The sequence below is a fragment of the Camarhynchus parvulus genome, chromosome 2 (genome assembly GCF_901933205.1).
Source record: "Camarhynchus parvulus chromosome 2, STF_HiC, whole genome shotgun sequence".
Taxonomy (NCBI): domain Eukaryota; kingdom Metazoa; phylum Chordata; class Aves; order Passeriformes; family Thraupidae; genus Camarhynchus; species Camarhynchus parvulus.
Genome location: NC_044572.1, coordinates 54,029,345 through 54,051,923, shown reverse-complemented (window position 1 = coordinate 54,051,923; position 22,579 = coordinate 54,029,345). Strand labels below are relative to the sequence as shown.

At 39.2% G+C, this 22,579-nt stretch overlaps 1 protein-coding gene across 3 annotated transcripts in view; it reads right to left on the bottom strand.

The window, feature by feature from the left end:
- The window catches only part of HECW1 (HECT, C2 and WW domain containing E3 ubiquitin protein ligase 1), a 260,599-nt gene that overhangs the window by 85,260 nt on the left and 152,760 nt on the right, over positions 1-22,579 (bottom strand). For all 3 annotated transcript variants that reach the window (XM_030944240.1, XM_030944239.1, XM_030944241.1), the window contains 2 exons: positions 10,710-10,785; positions 1,368-1,537 (listed from right to left, as the gene is read on the bottom strand). In XM_030944240.1, coding sequence (XP_030800100.1) covers positions 1,368-1,537; positions 10,710-10,785 — 246 coding nt within the window. The remainder of the gene's footprint in view (positions 1-1,367; positions 1,538-10,709; positions 10,786-22,579) is intronic.

The following is a 22,579-nucleotide window of genomic DNA, read 5'->3' as shown; positions in this document are numbered from 1 at the left end:
AGCAGCACACTTGCACGCGATCAAGAAAACCTGGGGGCTGAACAGCAAAGCTGGAAGCCAGCTGTGCTCTTTTGCCTTCCCATGTCCATAATTAGGCCATTTCATTGTTTCTCCTTCTCTTACTGCCAAACTCCACTTGGAAAAGAAATGTCAGCCCACAAACTCAGCCATTTGGCACAGCTTGAGGAGAAGACACCCGTGACATTTTATCAGAGCCTATGTACTGAGTATCACACACAGAGAGCAAGTTTCCCCTTCATACCTGCTCCCCTCTAGTTCTGGGTCTTATGCACTTCACTGAAAGGTCTCTGCCAACTGCCTGATCCTCCATGCCAGTTCTAGCTTGACCATCTCCACAGCTGGACCTGAGACCTCTCAACCAGATACATCTGATGCTTGGCTCCACAGAGAAGTTATCACTTGGTGGATGCCTCATAACAATGTCCTCAATTAAGTCCTGCTAGAAGGCATTTTTCTCTGACTAGTTTCAAGGTTGTTTTTCCAGTCATACAACCTCCCCCACCCAGCACATAACCTGATGTGGTATCTAGTTTCTCCAGGTAGGAGAATTCAATCTTATTTCTGCTGTCTTTTTGCCCACTCACAGCTCCATCTCTACAGAGTTTGACCTAATTATCCCTCAGCTACTTTACAATTTGCATTTTAATTTGAATAAATCTGTGCAGTGTATTTATTTACTTTTACTCTTTCCTGCAGTGGAGATATTGTTGTGACAGAGCACACCAGTAAATCACACCCAGTATGTCAGGCTCCTTTAATTCCAAAGAGATTCCTTATTCTTTGCTGCCTATTGCCATTTTGCATGTAATTTAAAAACAGCAGGCAGCAATTGAACTCTCAGATCTCATTAATATGTACAAGTCCTTCCAACAAAAAGAAGCAGACTACAGACTCTTTCTTCAAGGTGATGGCCAAATGTGCCAAAGTTGCCTTTGATTTGTGTTGCCATTGATACTTTTCAATCATATTGCTTCTCTTTATTTTCATGCTGTACTTGTTGTGCTTCATATAATGTCTCTGTGTAAGAACACTATAACAATCTAGCAGCAGCCTTTCATGGTATGCAAGTTTCTTTTTCAATTCTGTTTTATGCCTGCCTTCATTTATTAAAAACTTTATAAACTGCACCAATGAAGTACAACCTACACTGAAAGTATACTGGAAGTTTTAATGTACCACCTGTCTTTGTAGCTAATTACTGAGACAAGTAGTCATAGAATACATCAAGCACAGTTAGGTCAACAACTATTTAGTCAAGAACACAATGAAAAGAAAAAAAAAAGGATAGTACTAGAGTAATGTCCATGTTTTAAGAAAAGTCTCAGCTTAACTCTCCAGCTGCTTACCTCTCCTTGCCAGATAGGGTTAACGGTGTTACAGATGATCTTAGATCTTTTCTCCTGTCCATGGTGAGGAAGGGCTGGAAAGATGCTATGTTTTCCAGGCTGGATGGAAATCTTCAGATAAGGATCTGGATTGAAGAACATCCCTTTTTTCAGACCAAAAGCTTGGAAATCTGAAAAGCAAAGAACCAGATTCTTTTTCACAATCCAGGCATCTCTTTGGTATGCTAGGAACAGTACATAGGGAACTGGTAATGAACTTAAACAACATGGCAGGAATGTGAAAAAGCTCACTATGTTTATTGTAAGGCAATATAATGCCAAACTCTAATGATCTTGTGATTTAGAATTTACAAATTGTTACATAATGAAACTGCAAGTTTACAGCCTGATTGTGCAGACTGATTCAGCTTCTAAATCAATATTTATGCAACTTCAAGTGATACACTTATTTTTCTAATAAGCTGAGCACTTGCTCAGCCTGACTGTAGTGGAAGGACTACTCTGAAAAAGAGATCCTGTCATTTAATGTCAAAGTCATGGCATTTGGCACCCAATGGATGCCATTTTTCCTAGGTATCAATTTTACCACTGTACAGATCTTACCTTTTGCACCACTTTTTTCTATATAAGAAGTCATTTTACATGTTTTCCCACTTTAAACCCTGCATGGGTTAACTTCACCTTAGGAAAACTCTTGTCTATAATGTCCAAATTTTAAGCAGGGTTTTACAACTGCAGAACTCCCAGGGAGCATAATATATGTTGCACACACAGAAAATGCCCAGATACTTATTTGAAAATTTCCCCATAACATTCTGAAGAAAGACACAATGCCCATTATGATCTATCCCTATGAAGCTGGTGAAATGCAAACTAATCTGCTGGTATATCATTAATTTTAGCTCAACTGACACAGACTGACCCCCTCGATCTTCTCTTTTTCCAGATGCATTTCTAAGCTTTCTTTGGCACATAGAAGCACTTATTCCTATTAGGGAGTTCAGTAGCTAATTTATTTTCCACAACTCTTTGCATGGAGATTCTCCTCTATTTAAAGATTTATTTCACATCGGGGTATAAGCACTGTACTGCATTCTGCCTATTTCCTCTTGCTGTATTGGGGAGATAAAAAGTATTAGACATAATGGTTTCTAAAACTGCAGAGATGCATACCTAAACATTCAATTTAAACACATTTTTTTTCTTCTGGCAGTTTTTGAAAACATTAATTTTCACAGTCTTCTAACTCTCTTCTGATTAAAACCCCAATTATTCTGGCAGGTTGTGGGAGACCATGAAAAACCCTCAAGGCAGATATTTTGGATGACTCTGAAAATCATACACACTGCACACCATCATCAGTATTTTTTCCAGAAAATAGCTATATCAAACCCAGTTGTGTGTTGCTTCCTTAACATATGGTAGTAGCCAACACAATAAAATGTGCAAGTTAAAAAGAATTGCTTTTCTTTCCATTGGTTTTAATCATCTATTCCACCAATCAATTCCATCAACAATTCATGCTGCACATATTCAAAAGCTGTTGGACAGATGGCCCTGAAACAGACTGTATTTTAAGAATCTCATTCTTGACACATTCTCTAACAAAAAACCAAAAAACAAACAAACAAACAAAAAGTAGAGGACATCACTGCTAAGAGCTTATTTGAAAGTACATTGCTGAAACTATGTACTGCCACAGTCCTAGCAATCCTATCACACAAAGAAAATCATCTGCTTCAAAAAGATAATACTTATTCCCCCCCCCACCTTTTTTTGTTTTCTGAGTGCAAAATCTCTGTGTAGCCACATGTATCTCATCTAACAGCCCTGCTGAAATCCTATATGGCAAATTCTTTTGCTTTGGAAGTTGTACTGTTAGAAATGCATTAAAAAAATTGAAACCAACATTGCAAGATGAGTATGAATGACAAGGACCAGCAGTGCATTAGCTCAGGCTGCTAACATATGAAAGGAGAGAAAGACCTCTGGGATCTTATTTTCTTTCTCTCTGATACTTCCTGAAAAGAGTCCGAAACTGAAATATTCATTGCTGTATATGTTTCTGCGTTGGTTTTTTTTTTCCTTTAAAGGGAGACCATGCTATCTTTGGTACCACTGAGTAACAAAATACTGATATTTTTCTACTGATAGAAAATACCTAGCACTCAATTATGTATACTTATAGATCATGTATCATAAAGAAAATACATTGAGGATGACCTATCAGCCTCTTTCCAGTAATGGGAATTAGAGCACAGCCATGAAAATGAAGGTACTCCCACTCAGTTAATAGTCTCATTTTTGTATTCAGATGAGGAGAAAAAAAGTAATTTAGCAAAGCACATGGCACAAAATTTTATTTGTGTGATTTTCTTATTGAAATTACACAGTAATGCAGATTAAAAAAAACAAAAGTCAGTTAGAAACTTCAATTTTATTGTCCAGAGTATGAATAGGGCTAGCAGAATTAGCTTTCCCAAGGACAAATATCCCAATTATATATCTCACCGCAAATTCTCATCACTGTGAAAAACAGAGCATCAAAATTCAAAAAGCTCTTAATAAAGCTACATGGATATCTGCAGACAAGCAGAATTTCATTTCATTTGAAGCAAAACTTATCTGTAGGTCCTGCAACTATCTGCTGTAACCTGCTGCTGTAATTCTTATCACTCCAGCATAACTCCCCAACAGAAGAATCACAGCCATTCTGCCTTCCCAAATGCAAATATTTTTCTCTATCAATTTCAGAAAAAGGTTCAGAAAATACTAAACTTTTAGGTGAAGGTCTGAAGCTAACTGAATTTAAATCTTTGGTTGAATAAATGAATTCCAAAAGGCTGGGACATATCTTGCTGTACAATGTAATTCTAGAGTGTGTTTCTTGGAGGCATATGATGAAATGCTACAAAGATAACTCATCTATGGTTTGAAAAGGTGTATTTTCATCCAGTCTCTTAAAAAATAGACCATATTTTTAATAATATACCATATGCCAGTTTCTCATTTAGTCATAAATCACACTTTAGTGTGAAAGAGGTTATATACATCTAACAGTTTAATAATGTCAGGCCATCTCTCATGACAGATGACAGAAGGAAGAAATCCAGGTAAAGACAAAGTAATTACAGCCTTTCTCTGCCACAGACTTGCACAACTTTTAAGTACATGCATTCTATTTCAGCTAGGCTGTCTTCACTGGAGAAAAATGGCTTGTACTAACTGCTGCCTGCTGCTGTCCCCAAGTGACTTATGAATTTGTTCCAACTCCAGAGCTTTCTTTCCATATATGCTGTTTTCCAGGCGCCTGGATGAGACCTAAGGAAGTTTTACACTGGGTCACTTGCATGCATGTACCCTCTGTCCCAAAGGTGTGCCATAGACTTCCCTGTCTGCATTATAAAGAATCATTTAGCAAATCTATTTGCCATGAGGCATGACAAACTTTGGGGCACTGGTGGCTGGATAGTGATGGAGACTATTTTGTGGTGAACCAGTGCATTTATTGGAGCCAGGTGGGGATGTAAATTCCAACAACTCAGCTAGAACTCATCTGTGTTTTACAATGTTTGATTTTGCCTCAATACAAGTTATTAAGCTTCCAAAAGCTCAGGGAAGTCACATTTTGTCATGCTCAGCAAGGAGATTCTCTGACAGAAATAATGAGCAAAACTACCATAAAGATAGTATTTCAAGTTTTTCAATTCCCCACAGACATAGCAAGGTATTCAACCAGACCCATGCTCCATATAGGAGCATGACAGAAAAGGATGGAGAATCAGACAGAGAACCAGACTCTGGAGCAGTCTGTTATCTAAATTAATTACATTTAGTCTGGTCATCAATATGTCAGGAGTAAGTTCAGGGAGCTCAAAGCTGTTCTTCCCAAGAGATAACTTTGCCAATGGAATTATCCTAGAAATAGCACACAAGACTACTCTGTGCAGTTTATAAATGTGTCTTAAAAAGACTCAGTCCCTCTGGTCTCTTGATGGCACATATTCTACTGAATATTCTACTGAAGATTCCAGAGTCTACAGCCCAACAGAAGGGTCAAAGACTAGTAAGTAGCAGAGCTACTACTTTTGAGAAACTGATACTGATATTTTAAAACAGATGGTGAATTCCTTTCAACAAATGCCAAATATTGAATGTTCTTTGTGTTCCCAAGCACCATCCAAGTGATGACAATTGATGTCATGCAGGTGTCTATATTGGCACTTATTCAGAGGTTATTAACCCTAAGAAATTCTATAGTCAACCCACCAAATTCACATTTTTCATATTTAGCATACCGGCTTCATGATCTCAGGACCAGGCAATGAGACATATTCCTTATGAGCCATCTGACCCCTTGAGGGAATGAAGACATCTTGAGTTATGCCAAACTTGCCCAGAATATACCTAAAACCAGAACTTATGAAGTTCATAGGACACTGGAAAGACCCCAGTCTTACTGGAATGGCCATGGTCAATTTATATGATGATCTGGCCTGAAGAATACCAAAATGGAATTTATTCTATGATCTGTTCAATTAATGGCAGAAAGTAAAAAATACTGTCATTTTACTGAGATCCTGATAGTTCTTGTATCAAAGCACAATAAACCATCTTCATAATCCATCACCACTAAAGAGCTGCTAATTTGGATGTCAATGGACAAATCCATCATTTTTCTTCAAATTTCCTTTGTGAATTCCTGAAGAGCTATCAGCTCTGGTTCTGACACTGAAAAAAGATACTTTAACAGGACTGGTATCTGGACAGACTAACAATGAGAGAAGGTAATTTCCAGGGTGCTGATATGTCAGTATCTCTTTGGTAGACCTTGGACAGAACAAGAAGAACCTGTCTCAGAGTGCAGCAGTTCATCTACTGAGCTGAGCTGCCTAAGATATAGGCATGGCTTCAAAGAAAGGAACAACAAAACTCTGCTTGCTCAAGATTCAATGAGAGGCAGACAGGTACTGCCTCTCAGCCTTGTGCTCTTGAAGCAATACTTTTAGTTACTGTCAGTGGAACAACATTTCAATAGTAAGAGTACAGCAATATTGCATTTACTAAAATGCCAATTTGACTCATGAAGCAGTGTATCATACCAAACTTCATTTGGCATTTACCTCTTCGGAAGAAGGTGAGCCTGGATTTGCAGAAGTACTGCATCTGATATTAATTAGATTTCAAGAAGCAAATACTAAGGACTCTATTCTAGAAATCAAACAGTAATGTGCAATGACAGGAAGTATTAAAATCCAACACAGCAAACTAATGCAGAGGAATTGAGAAAGATACTACTTGAAGCACAAGAGATGACTGACTTGATCAGCTACTGAATGAGATTCTGCAACTGACGATATGCAAAAGGTTAAATTAAGTGCTTCTTTTTGCTCTCAGAAATTACAGACATAAAGACAGACAGACAGACTTCACTTTTATTTTAAAATAAAATGCAGGGAAAAAAGAAAGGGCTAGTGTAGTTGCAGAAGAAGGTATTTTAAGGTCTGAGATTAAAAAAAAAAGATTAAGTGGATCAGATAAACCAAAATGTTTCGGTCACAGGGCTCCCAGGCAAAACATTAAAGACAGTAAAATATAGAAGAAATTTTTTTTCTCTAGCTATAAATGCTTCAAAGAAAAACAAAATGGTTTCTCATTTGTTTAAATAAAGGTCAGTAGACATATTAGGAAGAAAATAGGTGCATTAATAAAAGACAAGCAGTATGGAATTAATTATTCCAAAATGTCTGAGAGACGGGCTACCTTTTTGATCATCTTCATCAGGAATGAAAACACAGAAAAAGTCTGAACTGTTAATATGAACAGCTTATCACAGCAAGGGGGTGTTTTTATCACTGCAAAGCACCATCTTGGTATCCTCAGATCCTGACTACACACCTGTCTGTGAGATATCATTGAGCCAAACTCACACAAAGCTCACCACCACGGGGAAAGGTGTCCTGTGTTAAATAGGAGAACGGGGCAGTTGAGTTCAAAGCCTTCTGAGGCCTTTCAAACTGCTAGTCTAGGCATACCTCGTAGGCACAATGTGTACTGGACAGGGTAAAAAGCCACCTCACCTTGACACAAGATCTGACAAGTAAGAAAAAAGTATGGGATTAGTAGTTATAAAGTCAGTCACTAGGATTTAAAAAATTGTTGGAAAATAAAGGGCGTTAAATATCTGCATTCTGAACAAGCATTTCATGCTAACAACTACTGTCATAATGACCCTTAGCAGACCTTATACTATTTTCAGTTGTGATTTATTCTCTATCTTCTATAAACTGACAACTATTATTACTTGAATATCTGGTCTGAAAACCACACAAAAACAACTAACAAGATTCTCAGAGATGTGTGATGGAGATAAATGCCTGAATGTTTGTGAAATATTCAGATCTTCTGGTAATTTGTTCCCCAAGGACACTTATAAATAAAGTGTGCAAAACCATGAGATATGTGAAATATTAAAGCCTGGAAAAATTTATTTGATGCAGCATAGAGCTAGGAGGCATATTATGCAAACCACATGATAACACTTTCTAAATATACCATCCAACAAGACTGGTTTTAGGGCCTTTCAGCAAATGCATTATACTGCTGTTAAACCATGAACCAGCAAGTGAAGTAGCTGGTACATCTAAGGAAGCTTAGCACATTTTTTCCTTCTGTACTTCATGTAAGAGAGCTTTGATGCTTTTCAGCCACCTTATTGGAAGTGTGACATTCACTGGGAACAGTGGAAAAGGCACGTTTGAAAAGTAAATGCAAAGTGGACTGCAGAGTTTTCCTTAAAGGCTTTTTTCAGTCTAGCTAAATTAGGCTTAAAATATTTCTCTTGGTATTTTAAATAATGAAAGCTATAATAATACAGTCATCATAAAAATTATTAAGAAGCTTAATCATGGCAAATTATCTTCTTTGAGACCAGTGTTGCCAGTGAACCTATTAATCTAAACCAGCCTTTCACAGGAACAACTTCCAGTCTCAAGGAAGCAAACATGAAGTAAACAACTCTCCTAATGACGTAGCGCAAACTCTGCTATTTCCATTCTCAAGAAGCTAGTGCCTTCAAGGATCATTTTACACCTTTTTCATTGGTTGACATTCATTCCAGAAATCTTTTCTCAAAAATACCCTCCAGTGAAACAGTTGGATTTTATCTAACCAAATACTCAATAAACTACAGAAAGAATAAAGCACTTTGTTTCCACACAGTTCATTTTAACATAGGGTCTCACTGGACTCTCTCAGCGGTAGAAAAAGCAATACAAGGCAGCTGAAATGCACTCATATTGCTCAGCATTTCCTGTGATTTGGCCTACTTTGAGATTTTTCTCTCCCACTCTAATAACTTTTTCTTCTAAAAAATTATATGGCAGAAGGCATAGCTCGTCTTGCATTTGTTAGATTACAGACTGCTTAGGGCATGATACCTCTGTGTTGGTGCAATGGGCTCCAGTCACATTAATGACACTCCAGCCACTTTTTTTTTTTTAACTGCAACTAAATCAACCACAATTTGGAAACCTAACTTTTAAGTAATGACTCTATTAACTAATGACTGAAGATGACAGTATACTAAAATACAGATATTGAAAAGGAAAACCTTGTATGAGCAAAAAGGACTCGTGACAATAGAGGGGTTACGGCTGCAATAGGGGTGCAAATGGAAAGGAATCCCTATTCCTTCTGATGCCTCTGGGAGGTCTGCCTTGAGCTGCATTTTATTGGTTGGCACAGCAGATATAGGAATAGCAATAATTTTGCTTTGCGAGAGACAACATTTTGTTTCTGTGGTGTTGACTAAGAAGGTAATAAATAAATCCTTGTGATATGTTAATCTGTTAATTTCAGAAAGACTGAAATGGAACTATTTTGATAACTTAGATTTTTGATAAAATAACTGCTAAATTATTTTATCAAAGCCTTTCATATACCTGGCTGTGATGATGTTGTGAATATGGATGTTATATATATGCAGATTAATTGCTTATGAATCACATGAATAAGATATCCCAAATGCATTATGAGGTATGGTCTTCATATACTTTAAATCAAGCTGTAAATTAGATACTCTAGTTCATAAAAGGGCCCACTGATCCCACATTTTACTACTCTTGAAATCACAAATTACTATTGACACCTCTTGGCTTACTAGGCCAAAGAATCTGAGAGAATGAAAAACTGTAACTAGTTCTGGGCCACATTTTCTGTTTAAGATTATTTATGGCCATTAAAAAATATTAATGCTTCCTTACTTCTGTCGAGCTAAACCTGTGGTTTTGTCAACTGATGGGTGGATGTCCAGTGTGCAACCGGGCAAAAGTAAGTCATGTGTTAAAAAAGCCCTGTCCAATGTCAGTCTGATTTGCTATGTATCATACACAACCTCTCAAGAACCACACAAGCTGCCTAAGTTGGAAAAGCACTGACATGCATCCTTAATAGAGGGAAGCTTGAAATAAATCATATGGCCAAAACCAATCACATAATGAGATGCTTGTCCAAGAGTAGGACTTCACACTTAAAGGCCTACTCCTGTAAAACTTTTGAACTAGGGTAACACTTTGTACTACCTGCTCAAAGAATTTCCAAGTCAAGTCAAGCATCTTTCTCTTGGTCTTCCAGGAGCTAAAAAAATATGGAAACAAACCAGCAAGCAAAAGACTCCAAAATAAGAGTCATGCTCATAACCATTCTCTTTTGACAAACTGGTTTCTGTCTACAGACGTGATTTACATGTTGTTCTTAGCAAAGCTAGATCAAATGGCTCATAGCTGTTACATGGAAACATATTAAGCCTTTAAAACCTGCAGTGACATGTCAAGTAATGAGGCTAAACATTCCTCATGCAATGCAGATAAATGAGAGCAGTCTTCTGGCTCAAGAAGTCTGAGAGTCGCTTTTGAGCAATTCAGAGAATCTTCTGCACCACAGCACATGGATCTGCCTCAGGTCCAGACCATGACTGTGGAAAGTGCTTTCCAAGGAACAGAGTACTACCACAAATCCATTTTGCTCTGTAAATAAAGCACATGACTTTGATCTTGCTTTCTGTGACCTACATATTTAATTGTGAACAGAAAAAGCTAATATGGCCCCAGAACTCTATTTGAACAAGTACTTACAAGAACAAGCACGTAACTCTGAAGGAAAAGAGTGTGGCAATAATCATAGATATTTATTCTTTGTCTCAGCATTACTTCTAGTACAGACAAAGAATCCATGCATAAATTTATACATACATATACTTACACACTTGTGTACATAAAAGGTTCTAGTAACTTCAGTCCCAAACTCTTTGGGCTTAAAACTTACTTATCAGCTGTGACTTACCTGACAGTGAAAAACTTATCAGTCTCCGACTTCCTTGGCCCTGGACTGAGTCTTCATTGGTGATGCTTTTAAAAATCTGCTGGGAGATAAAGAATTATAAGAAAGAGTAGTCTCCAACAACTCTCAAAGAGAGAATTGCTTAGTAACTGTCTTTTTTTACAGATTTTTAGTTAGTTTTACAACTAAGAATCAATTATATGACCAGAGATCAAAACCATGGTTTTATCTAGGTAATCATTTAACCATTAATGGCCTAAGCCATCCCTGCCTGGAAACTTTCCCTTAAAAAACCATAATGATGCAAAAATACTACTGTAATTTCAATATAGCTGTTCTTCACCCAAAAAGGAATTACTTATTAGTTAGAAGATAAAAGTATCACATAAGGATGGAGATGTGGCTAGCACGTCTTAAAACAACTTCCATCTTTATAATACCTTATTACTTGTGTGGAAAATCTTGTTCCAGAAGGTTTATTGCATACCTTTGAGAAAGACTTCTGAGAGATTGCTAGTACCCTGCACAAAAAACCTACTGTGAATTATGCTAACTATATGCATTGAGGGTGAACTGGAAAAAAGAATTAAAATCCATAGATTACTCTTTGTACTCCACAGTTCAGTTTTTAATGTCAGTCTTTGGTTCAGCAAGTTATTGGTGAGCTGCTGTTGTGCAAATTAGGCCCCAAGCTGCCTTCTGGCTGTGATCAGAGCTGGGAAGCAAGAACACCCATGGGAGAAGCCCACCACCAGCAGTTTCTGTGTGGAGCCCCTGAGCAGGGCAGAGGAGATGCCATCGGGTGTCAGACTCCGAGCTCAGCAGGGAGAGGGTGCTATGAGTACTGCTTCCCACCGACTTTGGAGTCAAACCAAGTGCTGCTCTGCCCCCAGGAAGCAGCAGCTCCATGTCACTCTTGCCACCCAGCTTTCAGCCAAAAAAGAAAAACAGCATTTATGCAGTGAAGTTCCAATTTCTGATGGTAAACAGCAACTGAAGTCCCACTCAGCTGTGACTCATTGCTCGGTATATTAAATATTGTGTAGTCAAGCTTAACTTAGAAGACAAGCTGCTCTCTGCCCCCAGATAGTGCAAAACCTGGGCAAGTGAGTACTTGCCCAGCTAGCAGGGATTAAACAACCTCACATGGATGAGATGAGACCCAGATCAAAAATATATGGATGAATTTAGACATCCTTATAAAACAATGGGTTCTGCAGGACCTGACTTTTAGTCATAATCATTTTGTTTCTTCCAGATTATCTAAATGGGGTAAAAGGTACTGAGCAGGGCAGGACTATGAAGAAATTCCAATAGAAACATCCCTATTGGATCACAGCTAATTAGTTGCAATTGTACTATTGGCCTTCTCAGCAAAGTAGGTTTCAACATGATTATTGAAGCTGCCACTGATTTCTGGATAGACACACATTTAAATCAGAATGTATGTGACTATGGGAATTTTATGACAAGAACTCAACAACGTTACCAGCCAAAGCTGTGACCCCATCAAGAAACAATGACATTTCCTTGTCAACATGTATTTTTCATGCTATGTCACTGCCCAATAATAATTACACATTATGCTTTAATGCTTCCTTTTATGGTCTTTTCATGATTTTGTCCAGGATAGCAACAGAGCCAACCAATCTAGATATGTGCACGTTTGCAGAAGGTGTTTTTTTCTAGTCCTTTAACATTTTTCTGGGGTTTTATTTAGACCTGCCATGTATGTCATACAACACGCCAGTATGAATAGTTCAGCAGACTACACTTTGAACAAACTGCGTGGATCTGATGGGGTCCTGCAAACCTGTTCAAAACTTAAAAATATTTGGTATTAAATGACCCTTCAAGGGCCATATCTACATTAGTGAAACTATATTGAGACAGTCATAATAGACTGTTGTCACAAATCCTGATAAAAAGCAAAGCATCCTCAGCATGGTCAAACTTGCACTAGCAAAGCTTGCCATTTATACAAGGGGAGTAATAACACATCCAGTCCCATAAGTGAAACAACAACAAAATAAATGTATTTGCTCCTGAAGGGTCCATCTGTTCTGTGAAGCAGGTGCACCCCACAGCGTCCTGTCAAGTGCTCACCATTCAGCCATACAATCAGGGTACTAAAAGCCAGCCCTGCTGTGCAAACGAGTTCCATCCTCAGTAGCTGACCCCTGCATAACTCTCTAAGATGCAGCACTACATCAGCATGCCAGGCGTTTTGAGAATGCTTAGCGATTAACCTTAGCAAAATGAAACACTTGCTGGAAGCTTTTCCAATTTTCTTCCTGGCCAGGTAGATGAGAAAGGGAATGCAGGGCAGAAAGGCTGAAGGAGAGAAGCTTTTGTCCTTTGGTTTGAGGCCTGTGATGCACCATTAAAAACTTCATACAGCTGAGCCTCCTGTGTAGCTGTCATCACAGACCTGTGCTCCTCATCCTCCAGTGGTCTGAAGGCACTGGTCTGTATGCTCCTCACACATACACAGCACCTTCTCACCCATGATAGGGTCCTTAGGCATGCCAGGGCACATGCCAGAGCAGGGTCAGGAGCAGAAAACATCCTCTCTCAAAGAGTAGGAAGGGTAATACGAAAGCTATGAAAGTCATTATACTTTAATATTGTCATTTCAAGAAGTCAGAAGGAATGGCAAGGAAGTAAGAGAGACAAATCTCCCAACATTAAGTCTGATTTTCTTAAAATAAGAAGAGCTATTTGCTGCAGTTTAGATTCACTGTTTTCCAGTGCAGTACCAGACTGTCCCCAGTAATGCGGACAAGGCTGTACTTGATGCAGAGCAGGGCCGAAGAGGGCGAGTGGTCACCAGAGCTCATCAGCAGCCATATCAAATGGGTTTCATAGTATCTTTAGGCCTGGGATAGGCATGTGCACACCGTTCCTGCTTGCCATTTATCATGAAGGAAATCCAGACTGATTTTAGTGGCTGCAGTATAACTACATTGGGAGTTTTATCACTGTAAGTAAACCTTGAGTTTAGTCATCAGAGGTAAAAACCCCTCTATCTTATCAACTGCCACTTAAAACACAGTTAGCTGTGTTTTAGACAGACAGACAACATTCATCTCATTACTTGACATCCTATGGACTTGAAGTCCTTCACATGAAAAGGAACAAATGTCATTTTCCCTCACTAACTTCTGGGCTTTGTTATGCCCTTGAAGTGAGAGCTCAGTCTGAATTAGCTTGATATTTTTATTTTATAATGCCATTTCTGCACATTTCACAACCCAGCCTAATTATTTTACAGGTCCTGCTGATACAAAACAGAATTAATATGCTTTTACTACATATTTCTGCTATATCTAGACATGAAATGGTACATGAGCTGCAAATTCAAGCCTAGCTGAATCTCTCTCCAAAAACCAAAGGCTTCCTGAACTGGGTTCAAACCTCCTTTTGATTTCTTTGAATGTAGCTGGAGTCAGCATCATTGCCACTGATGTCAGCACATCCATTCAAACACTAAGAGAAGCATCAGTACTTCCTTTAAAATATTCTCCAGTAAACATACACTATAAAAAACCACACACTTCTGGTCTGTGATAGAGTTTCTCAGCCTCTGAAGCAAAGTGAAAGATGACTACCAGCACCTGTGATGGCCAGCTGTGAAACATGGGAAGGTACTTAAGGCCAGACTGAAGCCTGTTGGGACTTGCTGACCTCAGGAAACAGTACAGCTCTGGTAGTGCTTTTCATTTTCTCAGTACAGAGGAAAAAACAAGACCAAAGGAGAAGACTGAAAGCTAAAAATAATAGTCTTGTCCTGGAATCACTTTTCCTTGTGAGTAGCTCCTGCAAATGCTAGAAGGAAGCTATGTGACCTTGAATGAGAAAGAAGGCAGATTTCACACTAGCGAAGGGTGCCCTTGAGACTCCTTTTCTCTTTAGCCATGGTATGTGTTATGAAAAAAGTAATCATCTTGAGAAAGCCCAAAGTATTAGAGTTCATCAGTTCTTGCTGAGGCAAAACTCCAAGCGCATCACTAAAAATTTCTCTAAGCAAAAAGCCAGAAACAGAGACTCTCATAAGTAATAAGAAATATCTCCTAAAATACCTTTCCCTTCACTAGTCTACCTAAATATGTGGAAGAATAACAAGGGCAATACTCTTGCTCCTGAAAATAAAGTCGCTTACAGGGCACCCTTAGGGTGCCCCTATTCAGCCTCCCTGTTGCTCTAGGTTATGATGAGGCAAATACTTTTCGACACAGGTACAGTGTGAATACAGGTCTGGAAGAAACTAATTGCTGTAACTGTGTTTACCTGGTGATGTACTAGAAAACCTGCTTTTGGACACCACAGTGACCAGTTATAGTGCAGCATACTGGTAAAACCTCCTTTACAGCATTAAATTCCTTTTAGCATGTTTGTCTATTGTGCAGCAAACCTTAACTGTTCCTAAAGTCCTGCTGATACAAAACAGGATAAATATGATTGTATTACGTGCATCTATCACAGCTAGACATGCACAGCTGACAAATACAAGCACTTACTCCTTTTCCCACACACAGTACAGGAAAACACTCTTATGTCTTAGTGTTCTGTAGCACTCTTCCTCTCCAGAAGGAAAAGGATTTCTGTCTTCCATCAGAAGGAAGAGGACATTTTTGGCCACTGTGCATGCATGAAGAGATTCAACAAAGCTAAGTGAATTCTCTTTTCCCATAAGTAGAAGAAAGACCTAGATTAATTAATCTCACTGTTCACTGACAGCCAAAGCAGTTCTGTATCAGTAGCTTCTGCTGCAAAAGAATGGTGGCGTTTAACTGATATAAATTACCTTCCACAGGTCAGTATTTCTTTCATTTAAACAGAGGAAATCACAGAGATATTAAAATCAGTGCTGCACTGTTTGCTTTCATTGACTTTATATCATGGCGAACATCGTGGACATGACCTAATGCTCAATATAATCAAGTTCCCATTTTAAAAGATGCTAATTAAAACCTAGAATATTTTACAATGATAGCACAGATTTAACTACAGTAATATCTAACACAGTTTAAACAGTCAGGTACTGTAACCTGGCAAGGCTCTAGCTGGGGCAATACTATATATCCACAAGGGCTTTTCTTTTAAAAAGTAGATCTAAGGACATATTCAAAGTATTCAGAAAAGCTCACACTTCCAAGCAGTACTATCCAGACCTATAATCAAGTCTACAATGAAAGAAGGCTGGAAACTACAAATGTAAAGCAGCAAAATACTTTCTGTTTGTACACACTGGCTCTGAGGATGAAAAGCAGTAGATTACAGCATTACAAAAAGGGAAGACTACAACCCGTGCTTGGTTCAAATCAAAAGTGAAAAATAGACTCAACTTAAACCCAAATTGTGCATCAGCAAACAGAAAAGGTATTGCTAGATGTGCCATAGCTAAAGATGTGGTATTGCAGTGCAAAAGACAGGCTGTCCAGTCACTGCCTGCACTACGCTTACTTCAAGCTCCAGTTCTCTGTTCTCTGCTTTTCAAGACCACTGAATTTGCCAGCAGATTTAAAGCAAAATAAGTAAGGTTAACAGCCTTGCTGATTTCAGTTTAAACTAGCTTGGAGCTATTGTTCTAATAGACCAGAGTGTACATGGCACAGGAGTCCAGAACAGTCCTCAAAAATTTTTCCCCCCTAACCTACTTCTGTTGGCTTTTACTGTTGCACTCTTGACTTCACTTAATGCTTAACATTAGGTCAACTCTCCGAAACAAGTGGAAAAAGGCTTACATTTTCTACAGCTTAGCAGTGAAGCATCTTATCACAGTAAGAGAAAATCAGACATCATCCTGAGTTCACTCTTCATATTCTACCATCTTCTTCAGAGAGGGAATTCCTCAGTACATCTGCAAATGAGTGAATACTCCTGTTCCCTCCCAGGTGCTGAATTTAAAAATAAACTGTTTTGTAAAAAAATTCACTAAGCAAACACAGACTAAGCGCCTCCTTTCACACCCTCACTTGGCTTCTTCAGCGAAGAAGCTGCTCTGGGATGCAAGGGGCAAATTCTGAAAGGAGCAAATGAGGATCTGAGCTCCCTGACTGCCACTGACAGAATTATGTCTGTCTATAATCCCAGGCACCACTTTGAAAATCTACCCCTAATTAGTGGCAGTGCTTCAGCTGCAACCCCCACTCTGCTAACAGAATTATCCAGCTCTTGAATGCAATATATTCCACTTATCCTGTTAGCTTGTTAAGCCATTGTGCTGGCACAGTGGTATTTTTCTATCAGGTGCTTCCAAACAGCTGCCAGCTTCTCCAGGAGCAGCCTGACTCCTGCTGGGCGCCCTGCCGCCGGCTCACGTCCCTGAAGGACTGTGGCCACACACATACACACAGAGGCTTCCCCAAGTGCCATGGTCAGCAGCACTCTAGCCTTGTAATAGACCACTGTTAAAAACGAGAGCAAGCTCCTGGTACTAAAGTGATTCCAGCATTTATTACAATAAAAAGAAAGGCCTAAAGCAAGGGGGCCTGCAGGCTGAGCACAAGCGTTCCCGTCGAGGATGCTGCAGCGCTGGTGCTGGGTCTTCAGCAGCGATGTCCCATGATGTTCCAGGTGGAGCAGCACACATTCAGAGGGTCAGCTGCAACCTTTTTATCCTGTTTTTTGTCCCTTTGGATTGGTTTCTTTTTGGATTGGATCCTTCATTTGCATGAAGGTTTAAGGCACTTGATTGGCCCATTACAGTTCTGTCCAGGCTGGCTTGTTTTGCATGGGGGGTGGCGCACTTAGGTGTATTATGGTACGTTGAGTAGCTTATTTCTTATAACTATCCTTTTAACCCCTTTTACAATATAACAACCAAACTAACAGTACATGCTTAACAATTATCAACTATTTTACAAGTTTCTAATCTATTTTTAACACCACCTTCTCAATGCCACTCCCTAATTAAGTAGAGAGTCTGTTTTTTGTGGGCATATGACAATTACCCTCTCTCTGCAGAATATGTCTTTTGCCCCACCCTGCAATAGTATTTATTACCTTATTTATTCCCAGGACACAGACGTTTTTAATTCCAAAAACTCTTGTCCTAGAAACCCTTTAAATAAGGAGCAAGTAAACAAGTAAACATTTTTTCCCCCTTGGTAAACATTATGCATTTTTTCAGCAGATTCTAGATTACAAACTGTAGCAGCCAAACTAAAATACTGGGAAAAAACCCTGCTGCTTAGTGAAGTGCCTCAGTGACATCCTCTAGAAGGCAACTATCAACAGGCTTACGGCAAGAGGACATCCAGTGAGAGTGCATACCAAGTATATGGAGGTTTCCAGGTTGGCATGAAGCTATTTCATATTCCCCAACCAATCCTATGTGCCTAGAATGCTCTTTCAGCATAACCAGAATCACAAATAAGGATGCTGGGAGCAAACACTTCCAACTAAAACAAAATCAAGAACTGAGGCAAGAAATCAGTACCTCCCACAGAGTCCAATAGCTTTTTCTTCCAAAAATTTAATAAATGCGCTTTTTAATTGTTTCAACAACCGTGCCTAATAAACTTCAATTATTCTTTGGCAGCAGAGGAAAGACTTTGATTAGAGATTCTGATCTTCCTTCACTCTTTGAAACTTTATTTAAATAGTCTTAGATTTTCAGACGCTGAAAGACAATCACAGATGCATGTGGTAGGCTTTGGGTTGCTGTTTCTGGGTTGAGGGCTGGACTACATCTAAGCAGCATATATTTCACTTATACCCATCAAACTTTGGGGAGGATTGTTTTCTGCAGCATATCCCACCAACTGCCCCCACACTGGTTCTAAGACTGCAGGTTATTTGGTGGCAATGACCCCATGAGCCTTACAAAGTCTCTCAAGATTAAAGTGGTCCAAAACATGACAGTATTTTACAGACTCAATGTTCAAAATAAGCTCCAGTTTAGTTAGCAGGGAAGATGGCTCCTTGTTGTTGCTAAACAGCTTTGTGTTTCCCAGTGTTACCACCATCCAGAAAAGAAACTCTAAGAAAATCTGTTGTTATGATCAGATTTACATCAGGCAGCTGCCTAATGCAGACCAGTATTGGCCCTGTAAATCTGACAGGTCCATACATAGACTATTAACGTGCTTAAGCACCCTGACAGCAAGAACTGCTCGTAAATATTATCCTCTCTGGAACATCTAAGCAATATCCTGCAAGCCACCGAAATAAGTGGGAAGTTTGCCATTGACAGATGAAGAGGCCTATTGGACACCGATTGGATCATGTAATTTTGTATAAAATTTGCCCCACAGACTTCAAAATCAAACTTTTCATGAAAACACTTTGTATGCAGAATTAAAAAATTGCACCTTTTTTCTCTGCCTATGAAACGACCGGAGTCACCAAAACATAGGACACATATAGTGGAAACACTGACACATCCATGATGTCTATGAAAGGCAGGAAACTATCAGCAGCTGCCTTCACTCCAGCTTCAGAAGCTCCTCACTCTTCTGACATGGTTTGGGTGGGACGAGTGCACAGATGAGTAATGCTGACACTCGAGGGAGAGTGAGGGAGAGAATGCATCTTTCAGCTAAGCCACGTTTAAAGAAGGGCTCAGAGCATTAGTCATGCTGACAAAGCTCTGGACAAGGGAACCGAGGCAATGACCCTTTGCACCATAAAAGAAGCAGCTAGGCAGCGAACAATGCCCATTCTTCTAAATGAATGCCTCAAATACCAGTTCAACTATGAATACCATTATTTCCAGAAGTGAGTTACAGACACTTTACTTTCAGCCTTGGGTCCCACTTTGGGCAGAAATGATGCAACTGTAGATTTATAGTCTGAATTTAAAAGTAGAGAAATATCTGTGCTACTTCAGATGTCCCTCGATCTTGCTGAATTCCTAATAAAACATTTCACTACACAGAGCATTTTTCAAGTCAGGATGCCGCAGAAAGAATAAAGCTGAGAAGAAAAAAAATTTCTGCTTTTACATTATCTACAATCAGTTAATGCAACCACATTCACACTCAGTGTTTCTCCTTTTAGCAGATCCATTAGACTCAGCAGAAACTGCTTATCTCACCTTAGCAAACCCATGGGTTTTGTTTTTTATTTGTTTGCTTGTTTTGCTGTTTGTCTGATTTTGTGGTTGTTTTATTTTAATCTTTTCTATTTTAAAATAGCCTTTGTTTTCCACCTGGCTTCTGCTGTCTACAGCACTTGATGTTTTGTTTTTCTCAGGTTTCTGCTTTCTAGAACAGCAGGCTTTAAAAAGTCAACAGCCTTCTCCAGCGAAGTGGGCTTGTGGGAATACTGATTGTAATCAAACTGACATACAATAAACAATGTTGGATGAGATCTCCTGAAGTCACCTGACCCTTCAGTCAAAACAGGTCCAACTTAGAGCAGGCTACTCTGGGCCCTGTCCAGTTCAGCTTTGAGTATCTCTGAGGATGGAGATCCCACAAGCTCTCTGGGCAACCCATTCTAATGTTTGACTACTCTCTCGACACAAAAGATATTCCTAAAGCCTAATCAGAATGTCTCTTGCTGCAGCTTGTGCCCATGACCTGCTATCATTTCAACATGTGTTGTGACTAGAGTCTGCCTCCTTCCCTACAATATCCCATTAGGGAGTTAAAGGAATCAGTAACATTCCACATAAGAATTCCCTTAGGACTGAATAAATAAATCCAGCTCTATCTCTGCCACTCCTTGTATGTAAAGTCCAGTCTGAAGGATGAAGAAAACAGAGGCCAGACTCATTCTGAAAATGAGTGTGGCAGGGCACTAAGCAAACCTGAGGTGTAGGAAGGACTTCTGGGGAGAAGCAGCTTTTACAAAATCTGATCTCCAGTCAGAGATTAATTCATTACAGCAATTTGGTCACCACCAAAAGCCTTGTGAAGGATTTGTCTTGGTGCATACTGGACACAAGTCTTCTGAACATAAAGTCACTAAAATATCGTAGGATGGGAAAGTGGTGTCAACTAAATGCAGGAGTGTTGTCATTTCAAGGAAATCATTAACTACGGAAGACCTGCAGGCCAAGCCTGACATGGACACAGGTCACCTCCACAGCAACGAGGAGATGTCTCACATGCCTGGGCTCTCCGGCCAGCTCTGACCACCCCACTATGAGGCTCACACAGCTATCAGCTGCCTGTCTGAGAGGCAGCTGAGGGGTCCTAAAGGCCGGTTGTGGTCAGCACTCAGCATGCTTTTCAGGCAGTCTAGACCTCTCCTAATCCAGAAGCTCTTCAAAATGTTGAAAGGAAGAAGCCAAAATAAAGGTGAAAGAAATTTACTAGAAATGGAAAAACTAGAACCAGAAAAGAGGAAAAAAGGCAAGAGTCTATAGAACAAAAGTGGAAAACAAAGGGAAAAACCAGTGGAGGATGCAATAAGGAAAGCAAGAAATTAATTTCTAAAATTCCAGATCCTTACATCCTAAAAAGATTCCCTTCCTCCGTTTCAGATACATCTCAAAACACCCAAGCCAAACACCAGAAAAATCCCAATACTCCAACAGTGATCACTACAGCTTTTTTAGAACTCAAACCTGACAGCAGCAGCTTTCAAACTTGCCTATGACAAAGGTGAGATCCTTTGCAGAAAAATAAGAGAAATAAACAGGCTGCTTTAAAAACCAGGGTTCCCTGACAACAGTGGCACTTGCAGACTTTTCTGGTATTACATTTTAAAAATTCACACATAACTGACTCAGGCGTACAATAACAGCCCTAGGCTGCCCTCAAACATCTCACCTCTGGAATCACAGTCCAGAGTTGTAGTCTGCCAGAAAAAAAGTCACAAATGTGTTGGTATTCGAGATATAATCATTATGCATTTTGTGAACTGAAGTTTAACAATTACACAGAGTTAGGTAGGTATTATGAGAGGTGCTGGCTGTCCTTTGCTAAGAGTATCAACATGTGGTTTAATTCATGTGGTTTATACTTAGGTTCACCACCAAGTCCTGCCACACAGCTGTAAGGGCAAAAACTGCCCAGTGTAAATAAAAATCAGACTTGATGAGTTAAAAAGGGAAGTGTGTAAGAACAATTTAGTTGCTTTCCATCAGACTTTATAGATGTAAGAATTTAAGCCTCCTTTTAAAGGGGACATATTGAGTGGGGAGGTGCTGCATGTTTTCAGTACAGATGGAAACAAGCTTGCCTGAGAACTCAGCTAGCTAGCCAGGGAAAAAAGAGCCAGATATTTAATGGAAAAGGAAAATGTTTCTCAAGAGATTCAAGGATTAAAAATTAACAAAGGGTTCACAATTCTATTAAAGAAATATTCTTATGCACATCTGCTGATAAAAAACATACTGACCTACACCAATTTCTCCACTTGTAAGAAAGCTTGAGAACAAACGAGGTCTGAGTAATAGTTATAGGAAAAAATTGTTTTAAAAAGTGTGCAATATTATTTAACTTTATTCTATCAACAAAACTATGTTAAGGGAACATGGTTATCCTGTCAAGCTTCAAGAAATCATGAAATGCAAACCTAAGATAACTGTGAAGCACAAAGTCTGCCTCTTGATACATAAATTTTAATGCTTCTTTTTTTAGCTGTCTCCCATCATAACTTTTTCCCAATGCAACATTATAAATGTATTTTTGGATCACCCAGGTTTTGCGTGAAGTTGAGTACAGGCAATGCAAGATACACTCAACATACAGATAAAACAAAAGAAATCTTGATCATAATAGGGCTTGCATGCACGTGCACATGGACATGTTTCTTGGGATGCTGAAAAACCTTTCTGGCTTTTAGTCACCACTTGCTCCTCTCTATTGCCTACTTAGGGTATTTCTACTGAAACAACCTGCAAGTTATTGAAGGTTATCCAGAAACATTCAAAATGACCTACAAATCCACCTGTTATAAATGCCTGCAATTTC